The sequence below is a fragment of the Salvelinus fontinalis genome, chromosome 16 (genome assembly GCF_029448725.1).
Source record: "Salvelinus fontinalis isolate EN_2023a chromosome 16, ASM2944872v1, whole genome shotgun sequence".
NCBI lineage: Eukaryota > Metazoa > Chordata > Actinopteri > Salmoniformes > Salmonidae > Salvelinus > Salvelinus fontinalis.
Window position 1 is genome coordinate 15311760 of NC_074680.1, and position 27364 is coordinate 15339123.

Sequence of the window (27364 nt, forward strand, 5' to 3'; positions counted from 1 at the left end):
CCTATGCAGATTGGCCGTAAGGCCTTTGAGCGGAAAATCTGTCAGACAGTGTAAGAGCTACAGCATCTCGAACAGCAAATGCATAGGCAACGCAAGGCAGACTTCATCAGCGCGTCACACACCACTTTGCAATGAGCTGGAGGCAGTATGCGCTTTGAAAACCTATACTTAATTGTTTGAAACCTGAACGTTTTACTACATATTATGAATGTCTTACCTTGCTTCAAAGTAGCCTAGCCAAATTCAGACGATATCCGTGGAGGAAATTCTTTTATATAAACTTTCTTTCGTTGTCCAGTAGCCAAAAGGCACAATCCTAGTCATACTAGCAACCCATGTTAGTTGTTGCATATTACATCTCCCCTCTTTCTACATTTCTAACGGATATTTTCATCTCTGTCACATGAAACCGCTCGCATGTTCGGTGCACTTCCACAATAGTGTTTTCCCATTCATTGTATTATGGAACGAACATTTGCGTGTAGCCTACTGTCTTGTATGCATTGCTGCGCGTATAATGTGAAATAATACTAGTTTATCAACAGTTTAAGCTGAAAGTTAAAGCTAAATCTGTTGCTTCAGACACATTGCTTAATATATATATATATATATATATATATATATATATATATATATATATATATATATATATATATATATATATATATATATCTGTTTTTGCCTAGGCCTACCGGATGTATACATTTGGGATTTATCGTCCCACAACTGTCCCAGAGTCTGTTTGGAACAGGCTATTTATTTCTCGACACGCTGACCAATAAAACAGGACAACTTTTCTACTATGAGGATAGTGCATTGACATAGGCTAGTGATGTTGCTGTTCATTACTCATCTTGTTGGCTGAGGAAAAGTACATGTGGACAGTTGTTCTACAGTCTTCAAAGTGCGCAACCGGATTTGGTAAGAAAGACTGCACATAGTTGCATCCTCAACTTGCATGTTCTGTTACTATGAATTATCGTAATTTAAATGTGATTTAAGTCATTCTGAGCGCCGTGGGTGGACGCCCTAATCAGGTTACCCACCCAATGCACATGTGTCTGGTCACTTTCTCAAATGTCCAGGCAAATTAAAATGCTGCGGGTGTCCTGCGCCACATGTTCCTACCCTGACACACACACACACACACACACACACACACACACACACACACACACACACACACACACACACACACACACACACACACACACACACACACACACACACACACAGCCCAACAGCACCTGCACAGTTTCTATGGAACTATGTTGGTTTGTGAGTTGGGCTGAGCTTCCACACAGTGGAAACCAGTCACCCGACAACTGATGCTTGAGTTTCTAGAAGAACAGCATACTTCTAAAAGACCCACAGCAGCTAATCCCACACAGACTCCAACTACAGAGTCCCTTTCATAACGGATCCTATTTTGTGAGAATTGCTACAGCCTCTGGTCATGCCTGCTATCCTACTCTATACAGAGCCAGGACATGAGTCTGCTTCCCAATGAATCATTGATGTAGAGGGACTGACGCCAAGCTAAACGCTGCTAAACAAGCTCAAGGAGTAACCCTTCAGAAGCAAGTCAGCCAGGGTGCCTTTTAAGTAAAGCCAGGTTCACATGTCTGGCCTGGAGCAAGACTTGGGTACAAAGTGTACAAAACACATGTTTTGTGTGTGTGCACAAAACATAGAAAATATGTCTGCATGAGTTCAGCAAAATGCACTTGACAGAATATTGATCATAGGAAAATACTGTGTGTGTAATACACAAACAACAGTGTTTCTCTTCTAACCCTTGTACAGTATTTCACAGTAGACTAAGAGTAGGTAGCAGTTTAACTGGGTAGCTGGATACAGTATGATGCACTAGTCCCCCCCGTCTCTGAGCCTCTCTCCCCCTCCCTCTCTGTCCCTTCCTCACTCACTCCCTTTACCTCCCTTCCCAGCATGCAGTGGGGTTGAGTGGGCCACAGTGCAGAGCCCTAACCCCTCTGTGACATTACAGCTCTGAAGAGAACACGGGGAGAACATAAGGAGCATGCATGGCATGTTCCTCTCACACTCCTACACACACCATGGGTGGGAGGACTGGTGCCACACACACACACACAGACTGAGGGGGAGTGTGTGTGTGTGCGTGTGAAGTGTGTGTTTAAGGAGCGGGGGTATCGGCCTCCCCAGCTGCGCCCTGTCAATCATGGCCCAGGCAGCAGTGGGAAAAACGGAGGAGAGGAGGAGGGAGGGAGAGTGGTCATTCTATTTTTCTCTTTTGTTTCATGAAAGTCTGGCTGAGACCACCGCAGTTGGAGCATCACACCACCATGTATGTGTGGAATGTGGAAGGTCGGAGTTGTGTGTTACTCACATTATCTAGGATTTGAAAAAAACATTACACCTAAAACCTACACATTTCATACAACTTGTGATTCAAAGTCCATTTTGCCTCACTTCTCCCTGCCCCCCCTTCTCTCTCCCACTCTTTCCACATGGTTCCCCCTCCACTCCCTGTCACGGAAACAGAACAGAGCAGGCTGACTGCTTGACTGGCTGTCAGGGGAGGAGAGGAGAGAGCAGGGCAACATGTACTGACTGGAACGGCAAGGCTACAGTAGGCAGCGTGTGAAAGCTCAGACTAGACTAGAGGAACAGGCTTCACTGGAGCACAGCCTCAGGTGTCAGGGCTGGAAGCTGCTCTCACAAGCTAGAGATCAACCCAACACCACTGCTAAAAGTGAAGCTAAAAGTGAATAAGTGTCCAGGCTTGAATAGATGCAGACACACACACACACACACACACACACACACACACACACACACACACACACACACACACACACACACACACACACACACACACACACACACACCACATTCCAGCACAATCAGAAACAATAACAGGACAGTTCCATTACCATTTCCATTTGAGTCATTTAGCAGACGCTCTTATCCAGAGTGACTTGCAGTTAGTGCATTCATCTAAAGATACCTGGGTGGGACAACCACATATCACAGTCATAATAGAGTTCCCCGACCCTCGGTTCCCCCAGTGGGGAGATGACAGGAGCTTCCGACCCAACATCAGACAGGTGAAAGAAAACAGTTCTGGCTGCTTCCTGACAATTACACACACACACACACACACACACACACACACACACACACACACACACACACACACACACACACACACACACACACACACACACACACACACACACACACACACACACACACACACACACAAAGAGAAAACCAACGCATGGGCGTTCTAGAAACAAAATACACCTGCCAAACATCCCTGCAGATTAACATCTAGTCTATCTGTTTCTATGGTTGGAAATAGTCCAGAAATTGCTCTGAGGCGATGCTGGGATTAAAGCAACATAATGTGAACTGATGTGATGTGCATGGTAGTGTAGTGAAGGCTGAGCTGAGACGCTCTGGGAACACACTGACACATCAACGCAATCTCTCATTTACAAAAAAAAACCTTTCATGATTGAGGTTCAGAGACATCGAGAGGAGAGGGAGGGAGAGGGGGAATGCTTGAAGAGAGAGAAAGAGAGGGACGATGTTGAGAGAGCTAGGGAATGGCAGTGAAGTATTGGATCAGAGAGAAAGAAAGGAGGATGAAAGAGAGAGAGAGGTAAAACAGGCAGCATGTGACAGACAGAGACAGCAGAGGGTTACACTTCCGTAAAGAGGGAGACGGTTAAAAGAGAGAGAACGAGAGAAAAGCGGGAGATGATAGGGACAGAAAGACAGAGAGAAAATGAAAGAGAGGAAGAGAGAAAGGACTGTGTTGAACTACATCCCCCATCTTGACTAGCTGAGAGACTATTGCACTCACAAGGCTCATTGTAATTAAATCAAATTAGTGTATATAAGGCAGGATCCAGCTCAGAATATTACCCTAGTACACCTGTTCTCTCCTCTCCCTTCCTCTCCGCTTCTCCGCTCCTCTCCTCCCCTTTCCTCTGCTCTCCATTCCTCTCCCTTCCTCTCCTCTCCGCTTCTCCTCCCTCCTATCCCTTCCTCTCCTCTCCACTTCTCCCCCCTCCTCTTTTCTTCTCTCTGCTTCTCGCACCTCCTGTCCTCTCCGCTTCTTCTCTTCACTCTAACAATACTTAGTGTAGCAGAGCCTAATCTAAGGTGCCCATTTCTACTTATGTAGGCAGTGCACACACAACAGAGTGGCGTAGTGTTAATGTGGGCATTAGATCCGAAATGGGCAGTGAAATCTAGGTCTGCCCTCAGAGACTGAGGGGGAAGAGGAGCCTAAAGGGAATCGGATCGTTTGATTGAAGAGCGTAGCTCTGATCCCACCCTGAGTGACAGGGCTCTCCACCAATCTTGCTTTGACAGCTCAGGGAGCACAGAGGAAGGGGAGGGAAGAGAAAGGGTTGGAGTGTGCACTGTGCTTTTCTCTTCCCCCTCTGTTTCTTTCATTAAACACAAATACAGTTTGTATTTGTCTACTACCTTTTACATATTTTACACACTCAAATAAGGCGACTTTTAAAAAAAAGTGACACTCCTTTTTGACACTTTAGTAATGGTGGGGATTAGCTGGGAGAGCTGTCACTCACCGGGAGGCTGGAGGGGCAGTCCTGCGGGATCAGACCCATGTCCTCAAGGTTGGCCTTCCCAGAATTCCCTGGGACATGCTGCTGACTCCTGGTGCTGTCTCTGTAGCTCTCCTGCGGAGCCTCCTGGAGAGAGAGAGACAAAGAGAGAGAGCGAAAGAGAGAGATAGAGAAAGAAGAAAGAGAGAGGAGAGAGAGAATGAGAAAGAGTGGAATAGAGTACATAGAGAAAAAAATGATGGGGGAGGGAGAGTTTGACAGAAAATGACATCATGCATTAGAGTGTGTGTCTCAGGGGGCAGGGGTCTGATGAATGAAGCAGAGCTCTAACAGCAGCTTTGCACATGATGAATTAAAGTGAGCTAGCCTCCCTCCATGTTTTGACCAGCTGTGAAGGAGGCTTGAATGCCTGTCAAGCTCTGAAACCTTAGGTACAGTGGGTGTGTATGTGTGTGTGTGTGTGTGTGTGTGTGTGTGTGTGTGTGTGTGTGTGTGTGTGTGTGTGTGTGTGTGTGTGTGTGTGTGTGTGTGTGTGTGTGTGTGTGTGTGTGTGTTAGGTATACAGGCAGAGTGGAGCTGAGTGTCCCCCAGTCAGACAGTGGACCAGATAGATAGAAGTAAATACAGGACAGTAATACCAGACTGTAATTAGGTTTTAATTGAGTGCTGCTGGACACACTGTTTAGCATGGGAGACATGACAGCCTAGCAACACTACTGCAGCACATCCACAGAGTGTAGACACACACACACACACACTACAACCCAATACTCCACAATAAACCACCTACTGGTGGACACACCAGCGTGGGTGAATCTATTGTCACACAAACACCAAAACACCCCATCAACAGTAGTCTTTTCCACCAAATCTGCTATCTTGAGAAACACACCTTCATCCTTTCCCCCAAATTGTTTTCTCTTAACTATAATCACAACCATATTAAGTCTGTAAACCAATTTACTTTGCAGAGATAAAAAAGTAGTGTTCTAATTGAGTTCCTTTCGTTGAATAGTCAGCTCATCGTACACTGTGTTCAGTTGTCAGACAGCCACCAGGACAATGGTAGGATGCTTCTATCTGGGGTACAGGACTACCTCTCTCTCTGCTGGCATCACACGGACAACACAAACACATCGTCTGTACAATCTCTTGACATGACTTAAGTGGCTCTGAATAACCTCAGGAGGTCATTCCCTACAACAGCAGCGAGGCTGAGGATTCCCAAACAAATAGACGTGGTTCTATATTTAGTACTACGGCAGTGAAGCCTACTGACATAGAGCCTCCCTGGCCAGTGCACTAGGCAGGGTACCAGGGTACACTCTACTCTACACTGGCACCATGCCAACCTACAAGCTTCATTACATCCCACACCAGAGGCAACCCTTCATTTAGCACGACGCACCTTACACAAACATACAGCTGCTTTCCCTGTAAAAACACACAGCAATGTTCCTTACACAAACACACAGCACTTCCCAAGGTAAACAGAGACGAAACCAGGGGAAGTCATCCACTTGAAAAGTATTTAATGCAGACATCCTGAGACTGGTCTGGCCACACTCACCACTCCACTAGTGTACACACTGGCAGATAGACAGACGGACACGGGCACACACGCATCACTACATTAACTTTATTGAAAACAGGAGAGACACTGCAAAGACTAGTCATTATTTACTTAGGCAGAAATGTGTGTGTGTGTGAGAGAGAGCGAGAGAGAGAGAGAGAGAGTGTGAGTGTGATGTGTATTTACTCGAATGGAATGCTGTGACAACTAAGGTAAGGTTAGTAAGGTTAGGCTCGTGTTTAAGTCCTGACATCATCATCTGCTTTTACTGTTACTATAGAGAGAGAGAGAGAGAGAGAGAGAGAGAGAGAGAGAGAGAGAGAGAGAGAGAGAGAGAGAGAGAGAGAGAGAGAGAGAGAGAGAGAGAGAGAGAGAGAGAGAGAGAGAGAGAGAGAGAGAGAGAGAGAGAGAGAGAGAGAGAGAGAGAGAGAGAGAGAGAGAGAGAGAGAGAGAGAGAGAGAGAGAGAGAGAGAGAGAGAGAGAGAGAGAGAGAGAGAGAGAGAGAGAGAGAGAGAGAGAGAGGAGAGAGAGAGAGAGAGAGAGAGAGAGAGAGAGAGAGAGAGAGAGAGAGAGAGAGAGAGAGAGCGAGGGGGAGCGAGGGAGAGCGAGAGCGCGAGGGAGAGAGAGCGCGAGGGAGAGAGAGCGAGAGAGAGGGAGAGCGAGGGAGTGAGGGAGAGCGAGGGAGAGTGAGGGAGAGAGAGCGAGAGTGAGGGAGAGAGAGCGAGAGTGAGGGAGAGAGAGCGAGAGTGAGGGAGAGAGAGCGAGAGCGCGAGGGAGAGAGAGCGAGAGCGCGAGCGCGAGGGAGAGAGAGCGAGAGAGAGCGAGAGCGCGAGGGAGAGAGAGCGAGAGCGCGAGGGAGAGAGAGCGAGAGAGCGAGAGAGAGAGGGAGAGAGCGCGAGAGAGCGAGGGAGAGGGAGAGCGAGAGAGAGAGGAAGAGAGCGCGAGGGAGAGAGAGCGAGAGAGCGAGGGAGAGGGAGAGCGAGGGAGAGAGCGAGAGAGCGAGGGAGAGGGAGAGCGAGGGAGAGAGCGCGAGAGAGCGAGGGAGAGGGAGAGCGAGGGAGAGAGCGAGAGAGCGAGGGAGAGGGAGAGCGAGGGAGAGAGCGAGAGAGCGAGAGAGCGAGGGAGAGGGAGAGCGCGAGGGAGAGGGAGAGAGCGAGAGAGAGGGAGAGCGCGAGGGAGAGGGAGAGAGCGCGAGAGAGCGAGAGCGCGAGGGAGAGCGAGGGAGAGAGAGCGAGGGACAGAGCGCGAGAGAGCGAGGGAGAGGGAGAGAGAATCAATGAGCACAGCCAAGGTGAGGTTAGTCTCATTTTGCTTTATGTATTTTTTATGTCAATGTCTCGAAAATCCTATTTCTGAACTAATTTAGAAGCTATGATGACCAACTAGAATATCATCCACTCCATACCGAACACCTGGAGCTATACTTAATAATGTCTTTACACACACACACACACACACACACACACACACACACACACACACACACACACACACACACACACACACACACACACACACACACACACACACACACACACACACACACACACACACACACACACACTTTTAACAAGGCTTCATCTTAGAGTAATAGAAAAGGGGGTATTGAAGAGAAGTGTACATGAGGGAATGCAGGAATCTGACTGACTTAAATGATATCAGACAGCCGTGTGTAGAGCTGCGTAACATGAGGTAATATTGCATATATAGACTGATAATTGGTCAATAGGCTATTTGTCTGAGGGCTTGGAGATGGATAGAGAGCATTCATAAATGAATTAAACAAATGAAGAAAAACAAACCTAGTCTTCCTCTACCCCAGTAGAAAGGCTATCTCTGTCAGTGGCATGGCCCTCTCTTCTCTCTCTCTCTCCATCCCTCCATTCTTCACTCCCTCTCTCTCTCCTGTCAGGCACTTCATGACTACCAGATGAATAAGTCATTCCCACACCTTCACAGATCTCTTACAGATCTGCCACCAACGCCATTAATATTCATACAAAATGAAGCTTAATTGTGCGTCTTTAAAAAGCCCCGCGGCCCCAGCGCATCCCTGGCCCCCTGAGGAGAGCCAGTTCTGATTTCCACTGGGCAACCTCCCCATGCCTGTCAACCCTACACACAGAGAGAGGAGAGCCAGTGGGGAAGAGAGAGAGAGAGCGAGAGAGAGAGGTAGAGAGGTAGAGAGAGAGGAAGAGATAGAGAGAGGTAGAAAGATAAGGAGAAAGAGATTTGAATGGGAGATAGTGAGCACCACAAGATAGATAAGCGGCAAACAGGGTACTGTACTACACAGGAGAACAAGGTACTGTACTACACAGGATAACAGGGTACTGTACTACACAGGAGAACAGGGTACTGTACTACACAGGATAACAGGGTACTCTACTACACAGGAGAACAAGGTACTGTACTACACAGGAGAACAGCGTACTCTACTACACAGGAGAACAAGGTACTGTACTACACAGGAGAACAGGGTACTGTACTACACAGGAGAACAAGGTACTGTACTACACAGGAGAACAGGGTACTGTACTACACAGGAGAACAGGGTACTGTACTACACAGGATAACAGGGTACTGTACTACACAGGAGAACAAGGTACTGTACTACACAGGAGAACAGGGTACTGTACTACACAGGATAACAGGGTACTGTACTACACAGGAGAACAAGGTACTGTACTACACAGGAGAACAAGGTACTGTACTACACAGGATAACAGGGTACTGTACTACACAGGATAACAGGGTACTGTACTACACAGGAGAACAGGGTACTGTACTACACAGGAGAACAAGGTACTGTACTACACAGGAGAACAGGGTACTGTACTACACAGGAGAACAGGGTACTGTACTACACAGGATAACAGGGTACTGTACTACACAGGAGAACAAGGTACTGTACTACACAGGAGAACAGGGTACTGTACTACACAGGATAACAGGGTACTGTACTACACAGGAGAACAAGGTACTGTACTACACAGGAGAACAAGGTACTGTACTACACAGGATAACAGGGTACTGTACTACACAGGAGAACAAGGTACTGTACTACACAGGAGAACAGGGTACTGTACTACACAGGAGAACAAGGTACTGTACTACACAGGAGAACCGGGTACTGTACTACACAGGAGAACCGGGTACTGTACTACACAGGAGAACAGGGTACTGTACTACACCGGAGAACAGGGTACTGTACTACACAGGAGAACAAGGTACTGTACTACACAGGAGAACAGGGTACTGTACTACACAGGAGAACAGGGTACTGTACTACACAGGAGAACAGGGTACTGCACTACACAGGAGAACAGGGTACTGTACTACACAGGAGAACAGGGTACTGTACTACACAGGAGAACAGGGTACTGTACTACACAGGAGAACAAGGTACGGTACTACACAGGAGAACAGGGTACTGTACTACACAGGAGAACAGGGTACTGTACTACACAGGAGAACAAGGTACTGTACTACACAGGAGAACAGGGTACTGTACTACACAGGAGAACAGGGTACTGTACTATACAGGAGAACAGCGTACTGTACTACACAGGAGACATAGAGGAGTAATGGGAGTGCCACAGAGAGACAGTGACAACTCCAACAAGCTGTGTTGAATCACACACTGGCTAGCTGATGGAACCTCTCATCTCTGCTTTATTGTGTGTGTGTGTGTGTGTGTGTGTGTGTGTGTGTGTGTGTGTGTGTGTGTGTGTGTGTGTGTGTGTGTGTGTGTGTGTGTGTGTGTGTGTGTGTGTGTGTGTGTGTGTGTGCGCGCGCGCGCACGCCTGTCCCTGATAGTTCTTGAGGGGTGTATTTTTAGCGTTCATATTTAAAGCTGAGGATGTGAAAATCGCGGCGTTTAAAAATACAAGCACGCGTCTGTGTACACAAAGCACGGCACATCAGAGACACGACAGAGAACAGGGACAGACAAAGACAGGCAGGCAGGCAGAAGAGAGGAGAGGAGAGGAGAGGAGAGGAGAGGAGAGGAGAGGAGAGGAGAGGAGAGGAGAGGAGAGGAGAGGAGAGGGAGGGAGGGAGGGAGGGAGGGAGGGAGGGATGGAGGGAGGGAGGGAGGGAGGGAGGGAGGGAGGGAGGGATGGAGGGAGGGAGGGAGGGAGGGAGGGAGGGAGGGAGGGAGGGAGGGAGGGAGGGAGGGAGGGAGGGATGGAGGGAGGGAGGGAGGGAGGGAGGGAGGGAGGGAGGGAGGGAGGGAGGGATGGAGGGAGGGAGGGAGGGAGGGAGGGAGGGAGGGAGGGAGGGAGGGAGGGAGGGAGGGAGGGAGGGATGCGGGCCATCCATATTCATGGCTCCTGCATGTCATTAGCACAGACAACAATGGCACTTCGGATTGGGACGCCATCATTTAAGCAATCAGCCAGCTGAACAATAATACAGGAGAGAGAGAGAGTGGAGTTGCCAGGGAGAAACTGCCAGCTCTTATTAAGGTTTGTAATGCAGAAAATCAACTAGATTGCTCATAAACTGGCAGCTTGGATCAGACAGGACTGCTAGACAATACAGCAGTCTCTCTACAGTAGGAATAAAAACAGACTGACTGACTGGCAGACTGACTGGCAGATTGACTTCACAGCTTTTGTTTAGTGTAAAGGCTAATATGTGGTGATCTCTTTCCAAACGATACGTGTATGCACACACACACACATATCTGACTGTATTTGACTGGGTGTGCCATTGTGTGTGTACCTTTGTGCATGCGTGCATACCTGCGTGTGTGTACATGCGTGTGTGTGTGGAGAAGGCCTGTATGCTGTAGCAGCAGAGCCTGTCTCTCCAACCATCACCCAGCCCAGTGAGAGAGCACCAGCCAGGGAGGGACCTCCCCCTCTCCTCTCCTGGGATTTTAATTGATCCATTTGTCCAGGTCTGTTCTACTACCATGTCCTTCAGATTGGATTCTCACCAAACAGCAGAACCCGAGCAGTGCACCAATCCGTCTGACCTTTATCACAAAACCCCCACTAGAGGGAACGCACACTACCCCCCCTGCCCCCACATGTCCCGTCCCCCATCCAGCCCTGTAATATCCGTTCTCTCTCTGCGTCCCCTGGGAGCAGTCTCGATGTGACAGTACTGTATTAACTGAACATGTCATTGGTACTGCTTGTATTCTGACTTGTCATTCAGCTATGGAGAGGAATCAGATGTGTCTCTCTGTGTCCTGATCCCTTCAGACAGACAGACAGACCTCAGATGGACCATTCAGAACAGGCCCATGTCCTTCCCGCTGGTTCTGGCCCTCATTTAAACAATGTGGAATGATATATGGATGCCAGAAACCTGGCGTCTATGTGGGTAAGGGAAACATAGTATTCACCAAAACTAGTACTGTTTTCCATACAGCCGTTGTTGCCCTTGTTCAAGGATGGCAGAACAATAGCACTGTTGGCAGTCTCATCAGGGATTGTCCAACAATTCTGTGTGCATCCGTGTATTTTTCAAAACTCTGTGTGCTGGAACATTTAGTGGCATTTCTAACAATTGTTGTGCTAAATGAGGGCCCTGGGGTGCATGGTGCTAAACATTATCCTTTCCAGCGTGATTAAGATTGTCCTGACCCTTCAAAAAAACACCTACCATTTGCATTTGAATCACAATGCTACAAACAAACATAAATCAGAAAAACACGGTGGCACATTCCAGTCACGCAATTAGCAAGTGTCAGTCAGCGGAGAGGTGAAAACACACAACTAAAAACACAATCCAACTGACAAACAAAATGGAACCAACCGTTTTCTCCTTTTTTTCTAAACTCATCAGGCTTAAGTGCTTGATGCGGGCATCCAACGGGAGCGCTGTGTTGGTTGCCGTGGCGCTGGCGCCTAGCGATACGCAGGGACATTTAGAGGACTCTGATAAACTATGCCATTTAAAAGGTTACGACAATTAAAGCAGCTCCCGCAAATTACAGTGGCCAGACCTTTACCACGGATGGGTCTCTCTTATCGCCCGGCACCCGGCTCCCTCTACCATACGCCCTCTCTCTCCCAGGCCCGCCCTCCCTCCCTCCCTCCCTCCATCCCTCTCTCTCTCCATCCACCCCCCTCCAAATTGTAGCAGCGCTTTTATGTTCCAGTTAATTAACGGTTCTTAGCTAATATTCAAATGCTGACCAATTAATGACATTGAACTTTGAATGGCCCTCCATCCCTCCCTTCCCCCTCTCCCAGTCAGTTGTTGCCGTGGCATCCTCGGTTGCAGTGCGCTGGGCGACGTGTTATCAGCGGTCATGATTAAACCGGCGGTGGCAGACTGGTGGACGGTGGCAAGAGCAGGAATGGCGATGAAGGCGAGCAGCCAGCGAATGTGACTGTGTTTTAATTAACCTTGTGTCATTAGGTGATAGAGGAGAGAGAGAGAGATGGGAACACAGTAGAGCGAAGCAGAATAAAGCCCAGCAGAGCAGAGTACAGCAAAGTACAGCAGAGCAGAGTACAGCATAGCAGAGTACATCAGAGCAGAGCACAGTAGAGCAGAACAGAGTACAGCAGAGTAGAGTACAGCAGAGTAGAGCACAGTAGAGCAGAACAGAGTACAGCAGAGTAGAGTACAGCAGAGTAGAGTACAGTAGAGTAGAGTACAGCAGAGTAGAGTACAGCAGAGCAGAGAAGAGTAGAGTACAGCAGAGCAGAGTACATCAGAGCAGAGTACATCAGAGCAGAGCACAGTAGAGCAGAACAGAGTACAGCAGAGTAGAGTACAGCAGAATAGAGTACAGCAGAGTAGAGTACGGCAGAGCAGAGAAGAGTAGAGCAGAGAAGAGTAGAGTACAGCAGAGCAGAGTACAGCAGAGCAGAGTACATCAGAGCAGAGTAGAGTACAGCAGAGTAGAGTACAGCAGAGTAGAGTACAGCAAAGAAGAGTACAGCAGAGAAGAGTAGAGTACAGCAGAGCAGAGAAGAGCAGAGCAGAGAAGAGCAGAATACAGCAGAGCAGAGTAGAACAGAGCAGAGCAGAGTAGAGCTTTGTGCAGCAGAGCAGAGTACAGCAGAGTAGAGTACAGCAGAGTAGAGTAGAGGGGGTAAAACCCCTCAGAGAGACAACAGGAAGTAGTTGGGCGTAATACAGGAAACAGGAAATAGCCCTAGAGATCAGCAGTCTCACAGAGGAACAGACCGGACACTTTCACTGAAGAAATGAGGGGCAATGCAGTACAATTCTCCTTTGTGAAATATTTTTGTGTCACTCCTGAGAGTGACACCGCTTAAGGTGTAACCAATCGATGACCCTGCCTGGTAACATTGTGAACAACATGACAAATCCCCACATTGGAGTAGTCCTGTCACACTCTGCCTCCTTCAGTTAGATAAGGGCCCTAGATAGGAACAGGACATGGATGTTTCAATCACTACACACTATACCAGCTAGCTACCTAGGAAAATAAAAGAATGGCAGCCCGAGAGGGAACGGTGTCTATCTGCCGAGGAAGCAAGTACACAGTTGTACACACACACACACAAACATACACACACACAGTCACTTGAGCAAACAGTCACACACACACACACACACACACACACACACACACACACACACACACACACACACACACACACACACACACACACACACACACACACACACACACACAGTCATGCACGCAAACACACAAGTACACACACACACACACACAAAGAGAATACTCTTCCTAGCAAAATAGGCAGAGAGGAACATGTATTGTGTTAACAAAACTGATGGACAAAGACAAAGACCAGTTACTGACAGACAGCAAACAACAGGTGAGAAATGGGTGAGCAACCCTTCAGACAGAGAAACTGCTATTATGAGTTCTAACAGCAATTCATCAAAGCTGCAATGTAACTTTTTGGATGACCTGACCAAATTCACATAGAAATGTGAGTTATAGATCTGTCATTCCCATTGAAAGCAAGGCAAAGAAGATCTGTTCTATGTGAGCTATTTCTATGCTTCATGTTCTTAAGTTTTGTTTTTGCGTCTTTAACTTTTGGTTTTGTCACTAACTTGCTGCTGCTCCAGTTTCAACTGTTCTGCCTGCGGCTATGGAACCCTGACCTGTTCACCGGACGTGCTACCTGTCCCAGACCTGCTGTTTTCAACTCTTTAGAGACCGCAGGAGCGGTAGAGATACTCTTAATGATCGGCTATGAAAAGCCAACTGACATTTACTACTGAGGTGCTGACTTGCTGCACCCTTGACAACTACTGTGATTATTATTATTTGACCATGCTGGTCATTTATGAACATTTGAACATCTTGGCCATGTTCTGTTATAATCTCCACCCGGCACAGCCAGAAGAGGACTGGCCACCCCTCATAGCCTGGTTCCTCTCTAGGTTTCTTACTAGGTTTCGGCCTTTCTAGGGAGTTTTTCCTAGCCACCGTGCTTCTACACCTGCATTGCTTGCTGTTTGGGGTTTTAGGCTGTGTTTCTGTACAGCACTTTGAGATATCAGCTGATGTACGAAGGGCTATATAAAATAAACTTGATTTGATTTTGATTTGATTTGAACTTCAAACAGCTGAAAATACAATACTTTTGGTTAGTGAAAATATATTTAACAGCAGTTTAGATGGTACAATGATTCTCTACACTTATACACTGTTTGTTTTGTCACATAAACTGTAACTATCATAATTTCAGCAACCAGGAAATGGCAGAGCGATTTCTGCATATTGCACCTTTAATTGCTTGAGAATATAACAAAGACCCAGGGTTTTCATTCCCCTTCATCACGACAGATGCATTTCTGAGATGTTCTGAAGTAACAGCTTTGACGGGTCAGAACCAGAAAGCCTTTCTACAATCCCCAGGGTTATGTCAGTGAAACACACTCCAATAAAGAGCCCACCCCCCCTTCAGGGGGATATAAAAGAAGGATACTAGTTGTGTTTCTGTAGGAACCTTGGGTTTCACAGCAAATATGATGGTCAGAGAAGCTGCAATCACTCAATCACGTGAAGGATGTCCTTTCACCTACCTAATAGATGGTGAGTGGAACAGCTAACCACCCAAATCACACAGGGTGGAACGTCCCTCCTCTGGTAACTAGAGGTCATGAGAGAGGGTACACAACCACAATAACATCCTAATCTCTCTCACGGTGCTTTGTGTTTGTGTGTTTCCACTGATCGGCACAGAAAGCTGTGAAAAGGTCAAATGTTGACCTTTCTTTATGACTGGGAGCTGACATGAGACAAGGATTTCACACAGCCACAATAACATCAGGGTGGCAACGGTGGTACTCTCTCTACTGTAAATCACATACACACGCTCGCTCACAGGTCGGTTTTATATTGTAACCTTACAGAAATGATCATCCATCTGTACCCCCTACCTTCTTAGACCACTCTACATCCTCCAATGGCCTAAAAATATTTGACACTAAATCTTTAGAACTCTACATAGATCCTGGAGGCTGTGTGCTGTAGAGGGCTGTTTGCTGGCTGGCTCAATCCAAAAAGCCTTGAGCTTGGCTGGCCCACCTCACCCTGCTCCAACCTGCAGTCTGGAGACACTACAGGCCTAGCCAGAAGAGAAGAGACTCAGATAAAGGATTTGATTAATGCACTTTGAGGAAGAAGAGAGAGAGCAAGATAGAGAGAGAGAGAGATAGCAAGAGAGGGAGAGAGAGAAAGAGAGAGTGTTGACCTTGCGGCCAACATTGAGAAGGACTCAACTGGACTCTGTAATCCAAAGTAGTTTAAATACAACCAAAGTTGTAAAAGGGGCAGAAACACGCAAACCTTGACTGAATGCATTCTTTCTCTGGCCATATCCTGCTGAACTCAGTTCTCACTGAGATCCTGGAGTGCCCCCACACTGACTCAACCATGTCTGTGTGTCTGTGTGTGTGTGTGTGTGTGGCAGACCTGGGATAACTACAGTCTTAACTACGCTTTGGGGAAAGTAACTATTCCAGTTACTTTGGAGGTGACTACAACTATTTGAATACAGATCTCAGAAAGTGACTACTTTTCAAAACTATTTGAATACAGACCTGAGAAAGCAACTACTTAAATAAAATATTGGAATATAGATCTCAGAGGCGACTACCGTTCTGAAACTATTGGATTGGCCGCCTTCAACTAATGGCAGGGCTGTGTCTGGAACTGCATGTTGACGATAGGTTCATTCTATTTCTATCTCACAGTCGAATTTGATCTACACAATACATTTCTATCTGAACATTTTCATAAATGTCCATTCTCCTGAATGTCCATTGCCCCAGGTGTACATAATCAAGTCAAACCAATCACCAATGATATTTTGTACAGATAAGTATACATAAGTTGTGATGCTAATGTATGACTCTTTCAACATGTCACTGAAAAGGTAGAAAACTGCAATTCATTGTATGATACCTGAAAATACTTCAGAGGGAGGCATCTGAGGGTAAGTGTTGTTTTTTCAAACACACACCATATCAGGCGTATTCAACTCTTAGCCTACGAGGTCCGGAGCCTACTGCTTTTCTGTTCTACCTGATAATTAACTGCACCCACCTGGTGTCCCAGGTCTAAATCAGTCCCTGATTAGAGGGGAACAATTAAAAAACGCAGTGGCACTGGCTTCAAGGTCCAGAGTTGAGGGCACAATACCATCTTTAAAGGGATGGTTTACTCATAATGCTAAATTACATGATTTTCAACCTCGCTTGGCTGTAGTTGATTCAATACAGTTTTGGGATATTTACTTTCCTTTTGACACTTAATAGCCATATTTTGTTACTGCTAGAATTCTCAGTATCACTGACCTTTAAACTGCCTGTGTAATTACTTTTGGAGCATCATTTTAGTCGCATGTTGTTGCATAAAACTGACGAAAGGTAATTGCATTTGAATTGCATAGCAAAGAAGGGAGTTTTTGTAACTACTGTACACAAGAGATATACTGACTGTTTCTTACTCCACTTATGTAATACCTACATTATTTTGCAATTATAAAGCAATTTCCAAAGTCCTACGTAACAACAATATTGCTATTGTAATAATCAAAGTTACTACAAATGTATAGGGAACTGGATGTCAAGTGTTACTGCATTACCTTATGTCACACATTATGAAAATACATTTGTTAGTCATTTTGAAGCTGCAAAATGGGTTTTAGTCTAATGTTGAGATGACTGCATATCCCTCGTATGTAATTCTAGGCTATAGGCTCTATCGAGATTCATACCTAAGAGCCCTCCAAACCAGGGTTATGATAATATATTTAAACTAATTCAACTAACTGTTGTAGTTTTTGGTTCTTCATCAAATAGTTGGCCGCTATCCAATAAATATTAGTTTGTTTTCAAATAACTTGCGTATATACATTGAGTTTGCAAAACATTAGTGACGCCTGCTCTTTCCATGACATAGACTGACCAGGTGAATCCAGGTGAAAGCTGTGATCCCTTATTGATGTCACTTGTTAAATCCACTTCAATCAGTGTAGATGAAGGGGAGGAGACAGGTTAAATAAGGATTTCTAAGTGTCAAGACAATTGGGACATGGAGTGTGTATGTGTGCCCTTCAGAGGGTGAATGGGCAAGACACAACATTTAAGTGCCTTTGAACGGGGTATGGTAGTAGGTGCACCGCTTTGTGTCAAGAACTGCAACGAGGCTGAGTTTTTCATGCTCAACAGTTTCCTGTGTGTATCAAGAATGGTCCAACACCCAAAGGACATCCAGCCAACTTGACACAACTGTGGGAAGAATTGGAGTCATTATGGGCCAGCATCCCTGTGAAACGCCTTCAACACCTTGCAGAGTCCATGCCCCGACAAATTGAGGCTGTTCTGAGGGAAAGGGGGGGGGGGTGCACCTCAATATTAGGAAGGTGTTCTTAATGTTTTGTACACTCAGTGTATATTCAAATAGCTTCAAATATGATTAGTTTTTCTGGACCTGTATTTGACTATCAAAGAAAATAGTTGCCTTTTACTTTAAACTCTAAACTATATTTGACAACCTTGAGTATTTGAAAAGTTGGTATTTTCAAATAAACTACAAAATAAGACTTTTCTGCCCAGGTCTGGTGTGTAGTGTGTTTGAATGAAAGTAGAGGAAGCAGGAAATGCCAGAAATAGCCCATATGAATAATCTGGACAACTCATCAAACCTCCGGGCCAGAGCCAGACTCTCTGCCCACACACACGACAAGAGGTCTGTGTGGGAGAAAAGTATTCTGGGATAACAGAACAGGATGAAGTGTCCCTTAGACACTGATCTTCAGTCTGTTTCACATTTACCCCCTCTCTGACTGTAAGTGAGGTCTTACCTGCTGGGGTGGGGCGCGGGGAGGCAGGTAGGGGGGCTGTGTGGGGGCGGTGGGGTTCTGCTGGGGGGGGCTGAAGTAGGATCCCGGAGGTGTTCCCTGCTGCTGCTGGCTGTATCCTCCCATACCCTGCTGGCCGTACTGGGGGGGAACCTGCTTGAACAACCAATCACACAATAGTTAGAGCAGCTAGCACCTCCCCTCTGCTGGAACAACCAGTCAGGCATTAATTGACCCTCCTTCCCTAGAGAGAGCATTCCGAGGAGCCTGGACCCACCTCTATGCTTCAACCAGGTCCTCTATCTATTCCTGGTTGACTTATGGCCACATCATGTTAGCAGCTTTGTTTCAACTGTGACAAACCATTCTAGCCATGCTCCCCTGCCAACTCCAGTCACAGAGCAACTGGGGTCTTCACAAATGTTGCATGTCCCATCTCCTGCCAACCCCCTCTCCCTCCCTCCATCCGCTCTCCCCCTGCCAGAACACACATAGGGAGGGGGACAGACTGTATAAGTTGTTCTGTGCTGTGAGCCCAGACCAGGCCATAACTATAATAGAGGAAACATGGCTGAGAGAGAGCAGTTAAGACTCACACTACCTATGGGCTAGGTATTCCCAGAGACACATTGTGGTTTTCATTACACTAACACAAGGCTACTAAGTGTGTGTGTGTGTTTTTGTTTGTCTGTGTGTGTATTCACAGAAACGTGTCCATAAATGTGTATTAGTTTCCCCGACGTGTGCCAACACCACTGGGCTAATCCGTGTATTGTCCCAGTGTTGATTCCTCCGTGTTGGGCTTTATGGCGACATAATGAAAGGCTCTCTCCCTCCTCTCTGAGGATTTCCTCGATGTCGTGGTGATGGGAGCCAGGAAAATAACTGCTGTTGTCTTTGGAATGCACGAGTAGCTTCCCCAACCCGACCGCCCCGCGTGCCATCAAACACAACCCCTTCACTACAATCTATCGTTTCATCCCTCCATCCCTCTTTCCCAATGTTGAACTCTGCTTACGTAACACATTCTAATGAGCAGCTGCCCCAGCAAACGCACACATGCATCACACGGTTTACTATGCCCCAGAAATCCAAACATTTACTGCTGCCAGTCAGTGTAGTCTGACGACACTTTTCTTGTTGTGTTTTCCTTGAATCGTTTTCAGCCCCGGCCACGAGCTTGTTAACCGTCGTTAAATGTGGCATAAGTGGCCATTTCAGCGCATGTAAAAATCAATCTGGAGTTCAACTGTACAAACTGATGTACGGCAGGGGTCTTCAAACTTTTCTTGACCAGAGGCCCCCGCCCAGGAAAACCAGGGACCGTCCCCATCATAAAGATTTAGCTTTATGTCTTATCAGGTGAAATATTATGGCAAGGAGAAGTAATCAACATTTGAAATGAATAGATTTGGTAGATAGTTATAATTGGAAGAGGGAGCGGCAACTCTAATAAAATAACTTTCTATGTAATAGGCTAACTCGAACGCATTGACACAAACCCATGTCCGCTAGTAGCAGCTGTTTAACTTGTTAAACAAAGGTTAGCCATGTGTTGGCAAAAACGAATGTCCACGTCAAGAAAGCTTACTAGTAGATAGTCACACTTACAGTGACTGGTATTCGTGGGTGCTTTTTTAAAAGCCTATGTCAGATACTCCAGTGACTGTAATTTTCTCCAATGAGTGTACTTTGCTCAATATTAGGAGTTGAGAAATAATTTTGACATCATTCAAAGGGAGATATTCCTGTGTCACAACAGGCCATGACCTGGAGTCCCATAGGGCGGCACACAATTGGCCCAGCGTCGTCCGGTTTTGGGGAGGGTTTGGCCGGGGGAGCTTTACTTGGTTCATCGCGCTCTAGCGACTCCTTGTGGCAGGCTGGGTGCCTGCAGGCTGACTTCGTTCATCAGTTGAACGGGGTTTCCTCCGACACATTGGTGCAGCAAGCTTTCGGGTTAAACAAGCAGGTGTTAACTTCTTTGGAGTAGGGGGCAGTATTTTCACGTCCGGATGAAAAGCATGCCCAGAGTAAACGGCCTGCTACAAAGCCATAAAAGCTAGAATATGGATATTATTAGTATATTTTGATAGAACACACTCTGAATTTTCTAAAACTGTTTGAATGATGTCTCTGTGTATAACAGAACTCATCAGGCAGGCAAAAACCTGAGAAAAAATCCAACCAGGAAGTGAGAAATCTGAGGTTGGTCTATTTTCAACTCAGCTCCTATTGAAGATACAGTGGGATATTGGTAAAGTTGCATTTCCTAAGGCTTCCACTAGATGTCAACAGTCGTTAAAACCTTGTCTGATGCCTCTACTGTTTAGTGGGGCCGAAGGAGAGAGCAATGAGTCAGGTCTGCCATGAAGTGACCATAATCTGACCATGCGCGTTCACGTGAGAGCGAGCTCTGTTCCATCGCAATTCTGAAGACACAGGAATACTCCGGTTGGAACATTATTGAAGAATTATGTTAAAAACATCCGAAAGATTGATTCAATACGTAATTTGTCATGTTTTTACGGACTGTAATATAACTTTATTAACTTTTCGTCCGTACTTTCCGCTGGACCTGCCCGCGCGTCGTGAGTTTGGAAAGTGTACTGAACGCTAGAACAACAAGGAGGAATTTGGACATAAATGATAGACATTATCGAACAAAACAAACATTTATTGTGGAACTGGGATTCCTGGGAGTGCATTCTGATGAAGATCATCAAAGGTAAGTGAATGTTTATAATGTTACTTCTGACTTCTGTTGACTGCATAATATGGCGGCTATATTTGTGTCTTGATTGGGCTCTGAGCGCCGTCTCAGATTATTGCATGGTTTGCTTTTTTCGTAAAGCTTTTTTGAAAACTGACACAGCGGTTGCATTAAGGAGAAGTGAATCTAAAATTCCAAGCATAACAGTTGTATCTTTTAGCAATGTTTATTATGACTATTCCTGTAAATTGATGTGGCTCTCTGCAAAATCAAAGGATGTTTTGTGACTTCTGAACGTAAGGCGCCAATGTAAACTCAGATTTTTGGATATAAATATGAACTTTACCGAACAAAACATACATGTATTGTGTAACATGAAGTCCTATGAGTGTCATCTGATGAAGATCATCAAAGGTTAGTGATTCATTTGATCTATATTTCTGCTTTTTGTGAATCCTCTTTTTGGCTGGAAAAATGGCTGTGTTATTCTGTGAATAGGCACTCACCTAACATAATCGTTTGGTTTGCTTTCGTCGTAAAGTTTTTTTGAAATCGGACACTGTGGCTGGATTTACAACAAGTGTATCTTTAAAATGGTGTAAAATACATGTATTTTTAATGAATTTTAATTATGGGATTTCTGTTGTTTTGAATTTGGCGCCCTGCAGTTCCACTGGCTGTTGAAGAGGTGGGACGCTAACGTCTCACGTACCCTAGAGAGGTTAAGAAGCGCGGCTTGGCGGGACATGTTTCGGAGGACTTATGACTCGACCTTCGCCTCTCCCGAGCCCTTTGGGGAGTTGCAGCGATGAGACAAGATCGCAATTGGATATCACGAAATTGGGGGGTAAAATAAATGAAGATATTCTCCTATTTTCTTCTGTAGGTACTGTATGTAATTCAAAATGTATTTTGTTTAGTCTGTTACTAGCAATATTAATAAAAACATTTAAATAATTTATTTGCGGACTCCCTGTAATAGCTAGGGGGCCGCGGACCCCAGTCTGAATATCCCAGGAGTTCTCAGAAACACACGCACGCTCCAAAAATTCTCATTTTAAACGTCCCTCCCTGACATAAGCAGGCTCCACAAATAACTGATTTATTTTTAGGATGATGATATTACTGTGATCTCACTCGTAACAGTCACTATGAGTCTGTTTCAGATCAAAGTGGGAGCGTTCAGAGTTGATCCTTTAAATGAGCGTGGGAGTGACGGTCCAGCCAAACCGTCTTCACAAAGTTGATAAACCAGTGGTAAAACGGGCTGAAACCCAAGCAGGCCAAAGACCAGGTCAGTTACATCTTCAGGGCCTGATGTTGGGAACCCTGGACGACTTCCCACTCCTTTATATTATCAGTAGAAAAGATGCTGTCGCTTGGAGAACGCACCTGATACTGTCCAAAGTGTACAGTCTATTATATTGGAAACCTAACAGACACGTTCATTTCTAGATGTTCTATGTTTTTATGACTGCTGCAAGATGAATTGCCTCTGAGGACATTAACATTTTCTGAATCTGAATTCTGATGTTTTGAGTATATATTTGACATGGTGTTTGTGTGTATGTGTCCGTGCGTGTCCTACGTGTGTGTCTGATCTCACTGCGTCAACTGAGCTTAATGTCTGTTTAAAAACACACACATATACATACACCACGCATATTATAAAGACTCACACACATGCATTAACAAACACAAAAAAAGACAAACGCACACTATTTAGCCTAAAAGCGATTCACACACACACACACACACACCATAAAAGCCAATGAGAACCAGGCTCAACACTATGTTGACAATCCTTCCCTGTCTAGTCATTGTCAGGCGCTAACAGAAAGGTTTGGTATCGAGGGTGATTCAGCCATGACAACAACCGTGGGCTGCCTGCTCCCTTCCTTTCTATAGGACAGACAGATCAGATGAGACAGAATGGAACCTCAACAAGCAGCAACCTGTCTGACTGCATTAGTTGTGTTTATAGGTAGGTCTACTCTGTGAGCGGAAATGTTGCTATGCTAAACCTCTTTTCAGGAGGCCTTATTGTAGAGATAATAGGCCTATGTATGGTGGGGCAAGTACTACACTACACAGTAGTCTGAAGAACGCTGTCATAATAATGTCATGTGTAGTTATGTCATGGTATTGATTGGCTCAGCCAGGAGGAGACAACATACAGAAGTTCATGTTCGCATTCAGGTGTGTTTCCTGAGAGCTTAACAGAGTTCTACACTGAACAAAAATATAAGTGCAACATGTAAAGTGTTGGTTTCATGAGCTGAAATAAAAGACTCAGAAATGTATCTTAAATTTGGTGCACAAATTGTTTAACATCCCTGTTAGTGAGCATTTCTCTTTTGCCAAGATTATCCATCCGCCTGGGCGGTGTTGCGTATCAAGAAGCGGATTAAACAGCATGTTCATTACACAGGTGCACCTTGTGCTGGGGACAATAAAAGGCCACTTTAAAATGTGCAGTTTTGTCACACAACACAATGCTACAAATGTCTCATGTTTTGAGGGAGCACAATTGCATTTTATCTATTTGAAGACACAGAAATGCAGTGATGAGATCCTGAGGTCTATTGTGAAGGCCATTTTTTTTAAAGGTATTTGTGACCAACAGATGCATATCTGTATTCCCAGTCGTGAAATCCATAGATGAGGGCCTAATGAATTTATTTCAATTGACTGATTTCCTCATATGAACTGTAACTCAGTAAAATCTTTGAAATTGTTACGTTTTATATTTTTGTTCAGTGTACAGTATGAATGGGAATATGTCTGTTATAGACTAGACAAGCACCACACAGTATCTGTTCCAATATTTGCTGAGTTCTGCAGACTCTCTCAGTCAATAACGCACAGCCGTATGCAATAAAGGTGAAAAATACAGATCCTAAAACTTAACAGCACATGAAAGACGGGTGTTCATAGAAACAGACAGCCTTTATGTTTTGTGACGCAAATAATTCACCATAAAATGTAATACTGATATCATAAAATCCAAGGCTCGGGCTTCAAACAGGAAAAACACAGACCAATAAAAAAAGGACAATGCCACAGAAGAATCCAAACAAACCATCAAAAACATATGAAAACAAAAGTCATGAGAGAACGAAGCCAGAAAATAGACAGCCATCACCACGACAACCTATTTAGAACCCTATGGGGGGGACCTGCTTGTAATTCAATTGGGCCAATGTGCATATACAGAATTTTCTTAATTCCATCGTTGTGACGATACGGCTGGATGGCTACTGGGCTGTTGCCAGAGCACAGGTTGCCCATTTGAGTGACATATGGATCCAACCAACCAGAGCGGTGTTAGAGCCGTAAGCAGCCAGAACAGTCATGACGGGAATACAGAGGACTGTATTAGCATTAGCACGCTAACGCCCTCGCTACGGATCACAACACTGCAAGCACATCAGAGACAGAGAGAGAGGGAGGGTGGGAGAGAGACAGGGAGACGGGAGAAGGCTAAGAGAGAGGGTGGGGAGAGGGAGAGAGAGAGAGAGAGAATGACCAGAGATTAAGAGAACTGGACATCACCAGCAACACCATAAGCTACAGTACAGCTACGCTAATAATACACCATGTCAATGCAGAATGAGTACATTGAGCAAGCTAGCAGGGTTGCTGCTATCAAAGGTTATCAGTTTGACATCCGATGAAACACCATTGACTTTCTCAATGCCAGGTGTGCGTACTGAGTCAACCTTATAGACAGAGCTGTTAACAAAGGTTATCAGGCTGCTTCTAGATGAAAGCCCCCTCAGCCAGCAACGCCACGTCAGGTGAGGAGCTGATACGATTAGGTGTTTCTCTGAGTAAGCACTATAGGCTGGTGATGTGGAGCCGCGGTAGATAAGTGCACGATTTCCTTTTAATTTCCCCCTGCATGAGTGTGTGTGTGTGTGCCGGAGTGGCGGTGAGCCCCAAAATGAGATGCGGCCGGCCCGCTGAGACGATCAACAATCTGGGCTCATGATTAAACATAGAGGAGGGAGATTACATGGCCTACCGTGGCTGCCAAGGTGACTAACCTCCAACTGCCTCCTTTGATCTCCACTCTCCCTCCTCTCGTCTCTCTCCCGACTTCTTCTCTCTCTGTCTCTCCCCTTTTCTCGACTCCACTTCTCTGGCTCTCTTGATTTTTCTGTCTCTCCATCTTGTTCTTCTCTTCTCTCCCTTTCTACTCTGCCTCTACTCTTACCAGTGCAATTACTAATGCATTAACAGTTTTTTCTGACCACATTAACTGACCAAGAAAGACTCTGAGCCCTAATTGTAGTCTATAACATGAGACCAGAGTTTTCCCTATCCCTATACCTATAACTGATGCATTAATGTTACACAGAGGGTTTTCTTTAATGAAAAGTTATCTAATGTAAAACATGTCGAGTGTGGTATCCCTCAAGGCAGCTTTTTTGGCCCTTTACTGTTCTTTATTTTTACTAATGATCTACCACTAGCTTTAAACAAAGCTTGTGCGTCTATGTACACTGATGATTCAACATTATACACATCAGCAATAACTCAGGCATATGTATATGTACTTATGTGTGGGTAACTGTCAGTAATGTGTGTAAATGTCAGTAGGGCCTTTTTTTTTATAGTTCTATTGTTCTTATTTAACATTTGTGTAGTTCAGTCCTTGAGCTGTTCTTGTCTATTGATGTTCTGTTTTATGCCATGTTTCATGTTTTGTGTGGACCCCAGGAAGAGTAGCTGCTGCTTCAGAAACAGCCAATGCAGATCCTAATAAAATACTGCAGGTTATTCCATTCTATTTCATTGAACATTTTAAATCAACAGTGCTGCAGCCTGATAGGGACTCATATTTACCTGATGACACTATCAACACTACATCTGCAGTTTGAATGCAGCCTGAGACTGAAACTGGCTGAATGAGTGGGAACTAATAGTATTTCATTGATTGAGGGAATTTGACAGCGTGTGGTTGTATTGTATTGTTCTCCTTTAGCCTTGGCTCCTGTTTCCCTCCGTTCAGAGGCTGCTGCTGCGTGTGTGTGTGTGTGTGTTTGTGTGTTTGTGTGTGTGTGTGTGTGTGTGTGTGTGTGTGTGTGTGTGTGTGTGTGTGTGTGTGTGTGTGTGTGTGTGTGTGTGTGTGTGTGTGTGTGTGTGTGTGTGTGTGTGTGTGTGTGTGTGTGTGTGTGTGTGTGTGTGTGTGCGTGCGTGCGTGCGTGCGTGCGTGCGTGCGTGCGTGCGTGTGTGTGAGAGAGAGAGACACTGTGCTGTGCCTCTGCTCTTTTCTAGCACGCTTCAATCGATGGATAAAAACCTGGGCAGGCAGTTAGTTGTATCGTTGGTCTTTATTGCTAACTGGCTGGAGTACGGTGCAGCTGTGTTGTTACAGGGGCTGTAATGGAGATGTCTGAGGAGAGAGGAGAGGTTAATACCGCTCTGTAATGTGTAAGCGGCACCGTGCACCGCCAAGCTCTGGGCTGGTGCCACCGATTCAAATGTTTTCCCCACTAAACTGCTGACCCCATTCTGAGGCCAAGAAAAATAGGGAGAGAAAAAAACACTTAGACGAAAGAAAGAAGATATGAGCAGAAAATGTTTGAATAAGCCCTGGTCTTTAGGGAGGAGGAATTCCGCCTGTGATCAAGCTAGGAGAGGAAGGAGGGAAGGATTTCCCAGTCTCTTTAAAGCCTGTGGGGGAGACTTTAAACCTCCTTACCTCTCCTCTGACCCTCTACCCCCACAATATCCTGGAAATACTGGAAATCTTTGGAAGTCAACCAATTTCACAGAAAGCTATCTTGAATTCCATTTACATGTGACCCAAAGCATCAATCAATTTTAAAAGAGTAACAATACCACTGATGCTAGAATGTTATCTTGGGCCATTTTAATTCAATTTTCTTCCCTTGAAAGTGATCTTTTATCGCCATACAGAGTGTAGAGGCAAGCTATAACTTGTGTCAATTACTTTTGAACGCTGTGAATGCAAACCGCACATTGCTAGTCAAACACCGCACCATATCATTAGTGGTTGACATTAGGAAAGCAGATTATACTGCACATTGCCATGGAACACACTGCTAGATGAGTGACTGTAAAACGCTAACTTAGTCATATAAAGCCGTTGTAAATGATTTTCACGTTGACATTGTGACCTGTGAAGTTCCATCAGGCGCTACTGGAGTGTGACCAGCGCAGTATGGATGGC

At 45.5% G+C, this 27364-nt stretch overlaps 1 protein-coding gene across 5 annotated transcripts in view; it reads right to left on the reverse strand.

The window, feature by feature from the left end:
• LOC129812696 (AT-rich interactive domain-containing protein 1B-like) overlaps positions 1-27364 on the reverse strand; it is a 198970-nt gene that overhangs the window by 131844 nt on the left and 39762 nt on the right. For 2 of the 5 annotated variants that reach the window (XM_055864489.1, XM_055864492.1), the window contains exons 3-4: positions 18453-18602; positions 4593-4715 (exon numbers count right to left, since the gene is read on the reverse strand). In XM_055864489.1, coding sequence (XP_055720464.1) covers positions 4593-4715; positions 18453-18602 — 273 coding nt within the window. Of the gene's footprint in view, positions 1-4592; positions 4716-18452; positions 18606-27364 lie in introns of all 5 variants that reach the window. The other 3 variants (XM_055864488.1, XM_055864491.1, XM_055864490.1) reach the window with 2 other exon arrangements.